This window comes from Lynx rufus, unplaced genomic scaffold (genome assembly GCF_022079265.1).
Source record: "Lynx rufus isolate CCGP_SWC_20201006 ecotype Redwood Valley unplaced genomic scaffold, mLynRuf1.p SCAF_16, whole genome shotgun sequence".
Lineage (NCBI taxonomy): Eukaryota > Metazoa > Chordata > Mammalia > Carnivora > Felidae > Lynx > Lynx rufus.
In genome coordinates, this window is record NW_025814830.1 from 13,822,839 (window position 1) to 13,835,900 (window position 13,062).

General features: G+C 52.6%; 1 protein-coding gene across 4 annotated transcripts; it reads left to right on the top strand.

Annotated features, from left to right (window-relative positions):
- PRODH2 (proline dehydrogenase 2) lies at positions 1-10,206 on the top strand. 4 transcript variants are annotated; one of them, XM_047079332.1, is made up of 10 exons: positions 1-177; positions 254-450; positions 531-669; positions 752-838; positions 4,591-4,671; positions 4,749-4,904; positions 4,981-5,147; positions 8,476-8,586; positions 8,985-9,070; positions 9,993-10,206. In XM_047079332.1, exons 1-10 carry the CDS (start codon positions 1-3, stop codon positions 10,175-10,177), a joined length of 1,386 nt encoding a protein of 461 aa, XP_046935288.1. In that variant the 3' UTR covers positions 10,178-10,206. The 4 variants fall into 4 exon arrangements, with proteins under 4 accessions (XP_046935288.1, XP_046935289.1, XP_046935290.1 ...); XM_047079333.1 differs by lacking the exon at positions 4,749-4,904 and having other exon boundaries at positions 4-177; XM_047079334.1 differs by lacking the exon at positions 8,985-9,070 and having other exon boundaries at positions 4-177; positions 9,993-10,082.
- Positions 10,207-13,062: the final 2,856 nt, after the last annotated feature.

The following is a 13,062-nucleotide window of genomic DNA, read 5'->3' on the forward strand; positions in this document are numbered from 1 at the left end:
ATGATGCTCCGGACCTGTCGTGCTCTCTGTTCCCAGGCTGGGCCCTCCACTGGAGGCTGGCAGGCCCTAAACTTTGATGGTGGGGCTTTTCACCTCAAGGGCACGGGAGAGCTGACACGGGCTTTGCTGGTGTTACGGCTGTGTGCCTGGCCCCCTCTGGTCACACATGGCCTGGCGGTGAGCAGTGACCCTGGGGACGGGCCTGGGGGGTCCCCAGGGCTGGATTCTGAGCCCTTGCTCTGTGTCACTCCAGCTCCAGGCCTGGTCTCAGCGGCTCCTGGGCTCCCGGCTCTCGGGCGCACTTCTCCGAGCATCTGTCTACGGGCAGTTTGTAGCTGGTGAGACAGCAGAGGAGGTGAGGGGCTGCGTCCGGCAGCTCCAGGCCCTGGGCCTCCGGCCCCTGCTGGCCGTGCCCACTGAGGAGGAGCCTGACTCAGCTGTCAAGACTGGGTGAGTAGGGGCCAGGCCCTGGGAGGTTGGCAGGAAGGGGGGTGGCGGGCTCCAGAAGCTAATGCCTGCTGGCTGGGCAGCGAGGCCTGGTATGAGGGGAACCTCAGTGCTATGCTTCGGTGTGTGGACCTGTCACGAGGCCTCCTGGAGACCCCTGGCCCGACTGGGAACATCCTTATGCAGCTGAAGGTGACGGCGCTGACCAGCACTCGGCTCTGTGTAAGGGACAGACCGGATGGGGGAGGGGGGTATGGCTGCCTACCAGGTCCTCCTCACCACTCCACCCACTACCCTATTCCAGAAGGAGCTAACCACGTGGATCAGAAGACCAGGGGCTTCCTTGGAGCTGAGTCCTGAGAGGCTGGCAGAAGCCATGGACTCTGGGCAGGTAAAGACCTCAGGCTGGGGGAGAATGGATGGTTGGTGGGGAATGTGGGGGGAGTGGAGTTCTCTGCACTTGGATGTAGCAACCACCTGTAAGCGGGATATTCAAACTAGGTAGCTACTGCTACTCCCCAGGCTTAGAATAATCAGAATAAGTATGCTATAGCCCTGGGGTCTGGTCGGAGGAGATGGAATATGGGTCATCTGGGGGTCTTGGGGAGGGGCCTGGGGGCTGGGAGTTCTCAGAGGAGGGAATGAGATAGTGACTCTTTACCAACTAGAAGAAAGTAATCAGTATTTGGTCAATCAATTCAGCTTTGCTATATGCTGAATGGCTGGGAGTTGTGATTAGGCCAATGGGGTTTTGGTTAATTCATTCATTCCTTTCTTTTTATTTGCATACACTATTTTTACCCTCCCTGCCATTGGCATCTGGCTTCGTGATGAACAGAGGGGCCCTCCTCCTCCCTGGGTCACTTGCTTTCCTTGGCATCCCTAAGAGCATCACACCTGGTTTTCCTTTTTCATCTCTGCTGGTTCATTCTCCGTCCTTTGGGGCTCTTCTCTGCCTGTCTCTTAAATATGGAGGTTCCCCAAGGCTAGGTCCTGGCTCCCTCCTCCTTACTCCTTAATCCCTTCAATGGGGCCTTCTTACCCACCCTATAGCGTCAGTTTCCCCAGTCTGTACTAATGAGGCCCACGTTTATCTCCAGCCCTAGCTTTTTCCCTGAGCCCCTGGATATCCTCCAGACCCCTCACACCTAGCAGGTCCTACCCTGGCTTGAGTGTCTCGCCAAGGCTGCTGCCCTTCCTGTCCCCATCTCAGAGACATCCCCCTACCATCCCACGTCTCAGATTTGAGTCCCTACCCTCCCTGGTCTCCACAGTACAATTCACAACTGTCCTGTTCACTGTCATATCCTCAGCCCCTGGCACCTAGACGAGATATGATAAATAGATGTTAACTAGATGGATAAATGGAGCAAGTGATTTTTAAGCAATAAATTAATAGCGAAGAACTTACTGATCACTCACAATGCACCACACACTCTCCTAAGTGGCTCATATATGTTTGAAGGAAATGTTTACCCTGCCTGTGAGTGGGTATATAGAGTGATGGTTAAGAACTCAGGGTTTGAAGGTGCCTGAGTGGCCCTGTCAAGTTAAGCATCCAACTCTTGATTTCAGCTCAGGTCATTATTTCATAGTTCATGAGACTGAGCCCCAAGTCAGGCTCTGTGCTGTTAGCATGGAGCCTGCTTTGGATTCTCTCTCTCCCTTTCTCTCTGCCTCTCCCCAACTTGCTCTCTCTCTTTCTGTCTCAAAATAAATAAATAAACTTAAAAAAATAAAAGAACTCAGGGTTTGAGGAAGCCGTGTGGCTTTGGACAAGTGGTCTCGCCTCTCTGTGCTTCAGTTTCCCTCTCTGTAAAATGGGGGATGATAATAGTCCCTACTTCAAGGAGGTGAAGATTAAGGGAGTTAAATTCTTGGTGAGGTATGTGAAATAGCACCAGGCACCACGCAGGACCTCGATGAGCGTGGCCATCGCATACAGCGAGTTTTGCCAGTTTACCCCAGAACTCCCCCGAGACTCTGCCCTCAATTCTCCGATTGAGGAAAAGATGACTGGGCAGGTGCCCCATCTCTTCCCTCCTTCTGGAGAGTTTTCTCCACTAAGATCCGGGGGAGGTTTGCCATGTTCTCACAGCCCAATTCTGGGGGAGTTCCATTAGCGGACTTAGGCCTACATCTCCATGTGGATTCTGTTGGATATAATAGAACTAAGTCCCACCTGTTCCTCCTTCTTTAACTTCCCAATTTCTTTGAACTCACCTGGACTCCTTGCGTCACCCGCGGCTCACATTGACCCTTGGAATCTCCATAACAAGATCGTAAGTTAGGGACAAATATTATTTCCACATTACAGATGTGTTAATTCCCTGAATGTTTATTGACCACCTACCATGTGCCAGGTGCTGTGCTCCTCCAGGGGTGGAGGGTGGAGGGGACGATGACCAAGACAAACTCCCTGTCCTTGCTGGTCAGGGAGAGGCAAGAGACACTCAATAATTAAAACCAAAGCCGATACGGAACACGTGTCAGTAGGCATCATAGGGAATAGAAAGGCTGAGGAAGGAGAAAGGAAAGCCCCACATCGGGAGCTGCAAATTTGAACCAGGGAAAACCTCTCTGAGAAGGTGACATTGAAACAAAGACCTGGAGGAGAGGTGGGAGCGAGGTAAGTGGACATCTAGGGGAAGAGTGTTTCCCACAGTAGGAACAGCCAGAGCAAAGGCCCTGAGGCAGGAAGGTGCCAGGCGTGTTGCAAGAATAGCAGGGAGGCGAGTGTGCCTGGAGGGCAGTGAGCTCGGAGAGCTGAGGACAGGCAAGCAGAGGGGCCGGATGGGTGGAGCCTTGTGGGCTGCAGTGAGGCTCTGGCCTTAGATGAGGATACTGAGGTCCTAAGAGACCTAATACAAGGCAACACTTAATGGCACTTACTATGACCTAGCTACTGTTCTATGCACTTTCTATGTGTTAATTCCTAGTTACCTCACTCACCAACCTTCAGTCTTCTCCCTGGAAAATGGAGCTTGGTTGGGGCGCCTGGGTGGCTCAGTCGGTTAAGCGGCCGACTTCGGCTCAGGTCATGATCTCGCGGTCCGTGAGTTCGAGCCCCGCGTCGGGCTCTGTGCTGACAGCTCAGAGCCTGGAGCCTGTTTCAGATTCTGTGTCTCCCTCTCGCTGACCCTCCCCTGTTCATGCTCTCTCTCTGTCTCAAAAATAAATAAAACGTTAAAAAAAATTAAAAAAAAAAAAAAAGAAAATGGGGCTTGGAATAACCATCTACTGGGATCGTTGTGAAGATTATATCAATAAGCTAGTATATGAAGTCATTTATTACAAATTGTTTAAAAAATTTTAATGTTTATTTTTTTATTAAAAAATTTTAATGTTTTAATATATTTTTGAGAGAGAGAGACACACACAGAGTGAGAGCAGGGGAGGGGCAGAGAGAGACGGAGACACAGAATCCAAAGCAGGCTCCAGGCTCCGAGCTGACAGCACAGAGCCCAATGCGGGGCTCGAACCCATGAATGACGAGATCGTGACCCGAGCTGAAGTCGGATGCTTAACTGACTGAGCCACCCAGGCGCCCCATATATATATATATTTTTTTTTTAGAGAGACAGTGCTAGTGGTGGAGGGGCAGAGAGGGGGAGAGAATCTTAAGCAGGCTCTGTGCTCAGCCTACAACCTGACAAGGGGCTCGATCTCACAACTCTGAGATCATGACCTGAGCCAAAATCAAGAGTCGGATACTTAACCGACTGAGCCACGCAGACACCCCGGAAATCACTTATTATTATAATGACAACATATATTGAGCGCTTATCATGCGCTGGGCCCCTCCCATTCTTCTGTCAAGGCACACTCCACACAGCAACTCCATGAGGTAGGTGCCATTATCGTCTAATCATTGAAAAAATAGACAACAAATGAGGCCCAGAGAGGTTATACCACTCATCCAAGGCCATACAGTAAGTGGTGGAACCAGGATTCAAACCCAGATCCTGGGTTCTTGACCACTTTATTTCCCTCAATAAATAGTATCCGTGTGATACAGCTACTTTTCATATTTCTAACGATTTCTAAACAGTTTTCCCTTCTCGGTGGTGGGGGAGAGGAGACGTAGGCCCTGGAAGGATCCAGTAACCGGAGCCATTCTCGCCTCCCCTCCTGCTCCCCCAGGACCTTCAGGTCTCCTGCCTCAACACCGAGCAAAACCGGCATCTCCAGGCCTCTCTGGGCCGCTTGCACCGGGTAGTACAGGTAACATCTTCTGTGGCCTGGCCCCACGACACCTCCTGGGCACCCTGACACCTGACCACGGCCTCTCTCACCCTCAGCACGCCCGGGCCCAGCATGTGAGGCTCCTGGTGGACGCTGAGTACACCTTCCTGAACCCTGCGCTCTCTCTGCTGGTGGATGCCCTGGCCATGCGCTGGAACAGCCCCGGCGAAGGCGGGCCCTGGGTGTGGAACACTTACCAGGCCTATCTGCAGGTGTGTGGCACGCTCTGGGGGACGGAGGGTGGGGGTCCCGATGTCCTGACCCGAAGCTGCCGGGGTCCTCCGCCAGGACACACATGAGCGGCTGAGGCTGGCCGCCGAGGCCGCTGACAGGGCTGGCCTGGCCTTCGGAGTGAAGTTGGTACGAGGGGCATATCTGGACAAGGAGAGAGCGATGGCTCAGCACCAAGGGACAGAAGACCCCACTCAGCCTGACTATGAGGCTACCAATCGGAGGTAGGACTGGGCCAGACAGGCCTCTGAGATAAATGATAACCTCTAACCTCTCATCAGAGCGCACTACATCATGCTGAGCTTCCTGTGTATGTCCATGTATTACTTCCTCTCCCCGGTTTAGGACATCGTCCCTTCCCACCCTGAACAGCAGCCTCCTCTTCGGGCTCCCTGCATCCTCCTTTGTCCCTCCCCCTCCCCAGTCTGTTCCCTACCGGCAGCCAGAGGGAGTCTATTAATATTGAAGTCAAATCCTGTCCCTCTTCAGTTCAAAACCATTCCATGGCTCCCACTGCACCTCAATAAACCCCAAATCCTTAAAGCAGCCCACAGCTCCCTCATGATCTGAGCTTGTCACCTCTCTGACTTCTCTTCCTCCCACTCTGCTCCTCACTCACTGCACTCCAGCCACACTGGCCTCCTCGATGATCCACAGGGCCTTTGCACTTCCTGTTCCCACTGCCTAGAATGTTCTCCCTCCACACAGCTGCATGGCTCCATCCCTCACCTCCTTACGTCTTTACTTATTGGTACCTTCTCAGGGGACCTTCCCTGCCCTCCCTATCAAAAACTAGAACGCCCACACCTACTCTCTTCCTGAATTTATTTTTCTCTTTAGCCCTTACTTACTGGCATCTGAGGTTCTATACACTTTCGTATTCAATTGCACATTGTCTGTCTCCCCCCTCTCTGGAGTGCGGGCTTGGGAGGGCAGGGGTTTCTGTTTTGTTCATTGCTGAACACCCAGTGCTTAGAATCATGCCTTCTACATGGTAGCTTCTGTACAGGTCTGTTCAAAACATAAATAAACAACCCCAAAAAGTAGGTACTATTATTATTACCCCCCATTTCAGAGGGAGGAACCCAGGCACGGAGAGACGGAATCACTTACCCAAGGTCACATAGCTCGTAAGTGGCAGGGCCATGTTTTGAACCCAGCAGGCTGGCCCTACAACCTGCATTCTTACTCACCTCAAATCATAGTGTGCTGGGAGCAAAGTATGGGTGAGCTCCTTGGGACCCCATCCCAGGACCCTAGGAAGGAGGAAATTGTTCCTTTACCACATACTTTCTGATCACCTAATTTAGATCAGGACCTGTGCTGGACCCTGGTCCCAGTATCAACCAAGGTGGTCCCCAGGCCCTGTCCGTGTAAAGCTTACAAAGTCTACCTCCATTTCACATTGGATCCAGAAGAGGTTTCTAGAGATGCAGGGACTGACCCAAGTGTACAAGGCAAGTGGTCAAGCCATGGCTGGAACTGAGGCTTGCCTCCAAGGCCCATGAGGGCTCCTACATATGGTTGTGCCCCACAGGCTTAATCACTGGCACCATTATTTCTTTTTACTAAGATATAATTCATATACCATAAAATCCACCGCTTTAAAGTATACAATTCAGTGGATTTTAGTATATTCACAAGGTTGTGCAACCATCGCCACTAATTCCAGAACATTTCATCACCCCCCAAAAGAAACCCTGCATCCATTAGCAGCAGTCACTCCCCATTCCTCTAATCTTTCTGTCTCTGTGGATTTGCATATTCTGGACATTCCATATCAACGGAGTCGTAGAATGTATGGCCTTTCGTGCCTGGCCCCTTTCACTTAGCATAATGTTTTCAGGGTTGTTGGAACCATGTCATTGGATGAATCAGTACTTCATTCCCTCATACGTCCAAATAATATTCCACTGTATGGACGTACCACATTTTGTTTGGCCACTCATCAGCTGACAGACATTTGGATCGCTTCCACTTTGGGCCATTGTGACTAGTGCTGCTATGAACATCCCTGAGCACATTTTTGTGCAAATATACACTTCCAATTCGCTTGAAAGCTCAATCCTCTAGGAGTGGAATCACTGGGTTATACAGTAACTCCCTGTTTAACTTTGTGAGGAACTGCCAGATGGTTTTCCAAAGCTGCTGCACCTTTTTACATTCACACATTATACGTTCTGAATACATAATAAATTTGTGTGATTAAAAATCACAATGATTCAAAAATGAATACAGGCATACCTCACTTCCACCCAAATCCCCATCTCATTTTGCAGGCTCCTCGCCCTCCACGGGTAACCACTTTTGTTAGTTTGTTACACATTTCCTAAGGTCCTTTATGCATAAATAGGCAAACACAAAGGTTTTGTGTGTCAGTGCACGAAAGGTGTCATGCCTGCACACCGCTCCCTGTTTTTCCACTCAACTGCTTATTTTAAAGGAAGAACAGTCTAGTGATAATAAATCCAGGCCCTGAAGCATCAGACAGCCTGGGTTGAAATCCCAGCCCAGCCACTTCTAGCTGTGTGACCTGGGGGCAAGCTTCAGTCTTCCCCTCTGTAAAATGGAAATAACCAGAACGTCTACCTCATGGAGCTGACCTGAGAGTCAGAAGAGTGAATATGTGTGTGTCAGGCAGGACCCCAGAGGAAACGGAATTCCAAGCAAAGGGCTTTAACTACAAAGAAACGTAGTAAAATGCACTCTCTTTATAGAGCATAGGAATATTGAGGGAGCCTGGAACCTACAACAGCATGAGGCTCTTAGGGCCCTTGTGCCGTAGCTGAGGAAGAGGGGCCACCCTAGAGGAGATGTGGCCACCCACAGAGCAGACAGGGTGAGCCAGGGAGGGGGCTGAGGGGTGAACTACCCCAAGCTCTCTCTCCTCCCACCTTCTGATCTCCTGCCCATTACACCATGGGTGATACAGGCCATAAACGTCAGTTTCCTGGGTAGGGGGCAGAGGAGGTCAGAGGACAGATCTGGCAGTCTGTCCAACTCAACTAGCCTAGTACATGAAGTCCTTAGGGTAGCGCTTGGCCTGCAGCTAGCTGGGAAAGCATTTGCCAGTCCTCTTACCTTTCCATATCAGTGCCCAAGAGGGTCCTCATCCCTTCTCACGGCTGCCCAGCCCTCCACTCTCCATTGTGTGCCACCATTCGTTTCCGCCAGTCTCCACTTACAGACAGTTGGGTTATTGCTACTCGTGTTCTGTAGATAATGCTGCAGTGAATGACCTTAGGTAAATTTCATCTTGTGCACGTGATGTGGCCCTTTGCTGTGAGACTGCCATTGTGCCAGGGGCTTTGACACCCTCATCTTACTCCATCCTCAGCAGCGCTGTTAGGTGAACTTGAATTGTTACAGGAGAGGAAAAAGGCTCAGAGAAGGGCTAACCCTTGCACCTGGTGCAGGCGGAATGGAGGGACTTTCTGACTCCAGAGTACTTGCCCTTAGGCACCCCACCTCCCAAGGACAGGAGCCCTTAGTCCCTGGGGACTGACCCTTAATCAGCGGGTGCCACAAGCTGAAGAGATCATCTCCCTTCAGCTACAGCCGCTGTCTGGAGCTGATGCTGACCCATGTGTCCCGCCGTGGCCCCATGTGCCACCTCATGGTGGCTTCCCACAATGAGGAATCTGTTCGCCAGGCAACCAAGCGGTATGTAGAAGAATGGAAATAGGGACCCACAAGAAGGCCCCCTTCCTTCCTCTCCCTTGCTCACATGCCAGGGTGGGCAGAGGGGTGGGTGGTGGACGTGGAATAGGGGGAGGAACGGTGAGGGGCCAGTAGGTCCACAGGGGTTCTGGGGAGGCTGTTCAGACTAAACAAGACATCGCTCCTTATTTGCTGGGGCATAGAGAGGTCTGAGGGTCCCGGGGAAGGAGGTGGGACTCACTGGAGAGCTTTCCAGGGGCTTGAGAGCAGTGGTTATCTATCACTGGGTTTGGAAGTACTTCAAAATTCTAGTAACTGAAACAGCCATATGACTGCATAATGGCTGCTTTCAGCTCTGAATCCAGCCACTGTCTGACTTGACGATGTGGCCTTGTTTGTAGCATGTGGGAGCTGGGCATTCCTTTGGATGGGCCCGTCTGTTTTGGACAACTTCTTGGGATGTGTGACCACGTCTCCTTGGCATTAGGTATGTGCATGGGCCCTTCTCCCCATACCCGACCACCATGCCCCACCCAGTCCTAGGCCTCATTCCCTCCCAGCCACATCCCTTCTCGCATTCCCAACCAATGCCTGGCCAGCCTCCCATCCAGACCCTTCCGGATACATCTGTTGTTCCCATTATCTGAAGGCCTTGCCTGCCTCTCTCTGAGTCTGCTGTCTGTTGGTTTTGTTGGTTCTTGATCATGGTGTCTTATTTCCTGTGTGCTTTGTTATCTTTCCTGTGTTGTTCCCCTGGGTCTGAGACCAGAAGATTTATGTTTTCTTCTGCAGGCACTAAGGGGTACAAAACCACTTTACCCTAAATTCAGAGCTTGAGGTTTCTTGAGGCGTCTCAGTGATGCAACTTTGAGCTACAAATATGTGAGAGGGCTGATCCAAGGCCTCAGTCTCTCAGAGATGGGTTTCTGTTTTCTTCTGTGCTCCACTTACGGTCAAGGCCATCATTCCCTGTGAGTGGGGGAAGGTGGGAGGGTTGACTTCTGGTTAGCTCTTACACGGAGGGTGCAGCTTGATTTGGGGGAGTTCCCCATTACAACTCTCACCCTGGTCAGGCTCTGGGCCTCGATCTCTGCACCCCCTCAACTCTGCAAAGTCATCAAATAGCAGCTCACTTTTGCCTTCAGGGTGGAAGGACTTCCTGTGCATCCCTTCCCTCCGGGTGCTCACTTTCTCTTAATTTTGGATTAGTAAGCTCCTTACTCTTTTGGCAGCATTTTTATAACTTTAAGAAGATTTTCTAAATGTTTACTGCAGGATTTCTAGTTTTCTAAGTGGGAGATTTTATCCAACTCACCTAGTCTGCCATGTTCTCCGAAATGAAAGTCTCTGTTCCAGATGGGGCCTCACCCCAAACAGGTGTTCATACCCTGCCAACACTCTCTCCACAGGGCAGGCCGGCTATGCCGTGTATAAGTCCATCCCTTATGGTTCCCTGGAGGAGGTGATCCCCTACCTGATCCGGAGGGCCCAGGAGAACCGGAGTGTGCTGCATGGTGCCCGCAGGGAACAGAAGCTGCTCAGCCAAGAACTTCGGAGGAGGCTGCTGGGGCGGGGCCTGAGGGTTCCCCATTAGCACCCCCAGGAGTCCTGTGGTTAATAAAGATCCTGAGAGCTATTGCCCAGGCCGCTGTCCTGCACTGAAGCCGCCTCCTTGGGGAAGGACTAATCTCAACCTCAGTCAGCCCATGCTAGGGAGACCTTTAGCTGACCCTGGAGCACAGCAAGGGCATTGATCAAAGACTTATGATGCCTCTCCCTAACCCCAAGGCAGCCTATCCTGCAATGGGCCTGGGATCAGTCAAGTAACTGATGTGGGTGCTTTCTTAACTCCAGTGGATGTCCAGATAAAGAGTAGACTCTGAGGTACTGCATCAAGAGGCCGGGAGGGGCAGAGGGAAGAGGCAAACCACTCATTCACTTGGTAAGCATTTACTGAGGCTCCTTCTGAGCTACACTCTGAGGTGAACAAGGCTGAGGACACAACAGTGCCGAAGACAACTCTGCAGGCCCTGCCTCACAGAGCTTAGTCAGTAGTGGTAGACAGATCCGTCTTCACATAATGACAGCCTGGTGGATCAAGAGGGCTTCCCAGAGAATTCATAAGACTAACCAAGTGAATGCTGAGCAGAGCATTCAAAAGCAAGGACATATGCATAGACAGAAAAGTGTGGAACAGACGGGGGAGTGGGGAGACAGGGATGGAAGGGTAGGCAGGCCAGATGATGCCATCTTGGATGCCAGACTTCAGGGCTTGGACTCCATCCCAGGGGCGTCAGGATGCCCTGGGGAGTCAGGACAGTTTCAGGTAAGGGAGGGACAGAGTTAGGCCTGGCTTAATAAGATTTCCCTGGTGCCATGGAGAGGGTGTACCATGGTGGGGCGACAGGCTGGAGCCGGAAGGAAGCTGGGGTAAGAAATCCCTGCAGGCAGCTGGAGCATGGCAGGGCTGTAACAAACTGAGGAGGGGGCTGGCTGATGGAAAGGACACTAGGAGGCTGAGTGGATAGGCCCTCGGCAGACAGACTGGATGGGAGGGAGACATTGCAGGGAGAGGCCCAAGGCTCTGGCTTGAAGAGGGGGGACCCGGAGATGGGGACTGGGGAAGAAATGCAGTTTGGGGGAGATATTACGGCAAGCGTGGGACCCAGTGGATGTGAGGGTCCCAGGGGATTCCCAGGGGGAGGTGTCCAGGACACTGCGGGCCCCAGGTTTGGGCCAAAGAGATGAGGCTGGGGCAAGGAAAGGGAGGAAACAGCCCACGGGGATGGTGAGAAGCGTGGGAAGAAGACAGCCAGGGACAGGGATGAGGAAAGGCCCACCACCTCCAGCAAGTCCTGGGGCAGGCGTAATCAGGGGGTAACGTAGGGCACAGCCCACAGCTCTGGGGTGGACATCGCTTTTTCCTTTCTCGCGTCACTTCAGGGCTGGAGGGGCGCCTCTCAGGGGTGGGGGCTACTGCGCAAGCGCAAACGTGGCGGGAGGGGGCACTGATGCGCATGCGCCGCTGCTTCCCGCTCGGCCCACCAGAGCTAGAGTGCTTGGGTCACGTGGCAGTCACGTAGTGCTTGCTGTGAGAGCCCAACGGTAGGTGCCAAGACCCCTGGGCTGGGCCCTAGGCCCCCAAACCTTCCTAGAGCTTACTGGGCCCTCAGCTCTTGGCCAGACCCGCCCCCAGGCCGCCCTCTCCCTCCTTCCCATCCTTGGTGGCCCGCAGACCCTACCCTTTGTCAGACTCTGGCTCCCAGCCCACAGGCACAGGCCTCAGATCCCCTTCTTCCTCAGTCCCTTCCCCCAGCGCGGAGATCCCAACCCAGCACCCAGAGGTTTCCCTGAACCTCAGTCCACATCCCCGGACCTCAGACCTTCTCCCAGCCCGCAGACCCTGCCCTCAGACTGTCTTCCTCCCTTCGATCCCCTTGCATAGCCTGGAGACCCTGCCCCTTCTCAGGTCCCAACCCTCAGGCCCCTCTTCCTCCAGACCCTTTTCCTAACCCCCTAGATTCCTTTCCTATGCTCAGATCCTATCCCTGGAGGTCCTTACACCTCCCTGAGATGGAGTGCCCAGTCCTCAGACTCCCTTAGATCCCAGACCTGCTGGTTGTAGCTCCCAGAGCCCACCCCTTTGCTCCTTCAAACGCCTAACAGCAAATCAGACCCCTCCTGACTCCCCTGCCTTTCTCACACTGCCCTCCAGGACTCCCAGCCGGCTCTGTTTTTATTGCCCCCAGAGGTCCTGTCTTCACTTTCTCCTGCCCTCATGAGACCCCCTAGGTGATCCCCACCCAGGAGCTGACTGAGTCCGGAGCCCACAGATGCCCTCCCCGCGCTCTCGATTCCCCGTGGAGCTGGGCTCTGTTAGGGATCCAGAAGCCCAGGTGGGACAACTGCATCGCCTGGCTGTAGCTGGGGGCCCAGGCTGGGGCCTCACGCGGCTCCTGCGCAGAGGTGAGGGTCTGGCTGCTGCAGTTGCCTGTGGGGCAAGATCAGGAGGCAGTACAGAAGGTGTGACTTTAGCTAGCCAGTCAACGGCTGTGCAGCGGGCACCTGTTGTCCATGATGGGGATTTAGGGGTGAAGCTAACTTTCTGGGTCATTTCAAATGGAATCTATGAAGAGAATTTAAGAGAATGGTGAAGATAAAGTAGATACACTGAAAAGGATGGCTTTTTGGATGGGGTGATACTTGTCCCACGTTATAAAAGTTGGTCATGCAAAAACCTGGGGAAGGGCACTTCAGAAGGGTGGAATAGCCATTGCAAAGGCTTTGAAGTCCAAACAGACTGGGTATGTGTAAGTAGCCTTGGAGCAAGGGGGCTCCGAGAGAGGGCTGAAGCTAAGAGGCAGCGGGTGCAGACAGCAAAGGGCCTCAAAAGTAGTGTGTGAATTTTGTTAGATTTTGTTCTGTGTGTGATGGGAAAACATTGGAGTTGTAAGCAGGAAATGAAGGCCTGATTTACAA

Excerpts from the sequence above, each read along its gene's own strand:
- PRODH2 (XM_047079332.1), top strand. The coding sequence starts at position 1 with ATGATGCTCCGGACCTGTCGTGCTCTCTGTTCCCAGGCTGGGCCCTCC. Across the intron at positions 670-751 it reads TGACCAGCACTCGGCTCTGT|AAGGAGCTAACCACGTGGAT; the intron begins GTAAGGGACAGA and ends ACCCTATTCCAG. Across the intron at positions 839-4,590 it reads AAGCCATGGACTCTGGGCAG|GACCTTCAGGTCTCCTGCCT; the intron begins GTAAAGACCTCA and ends CTGCTCCCCCAG.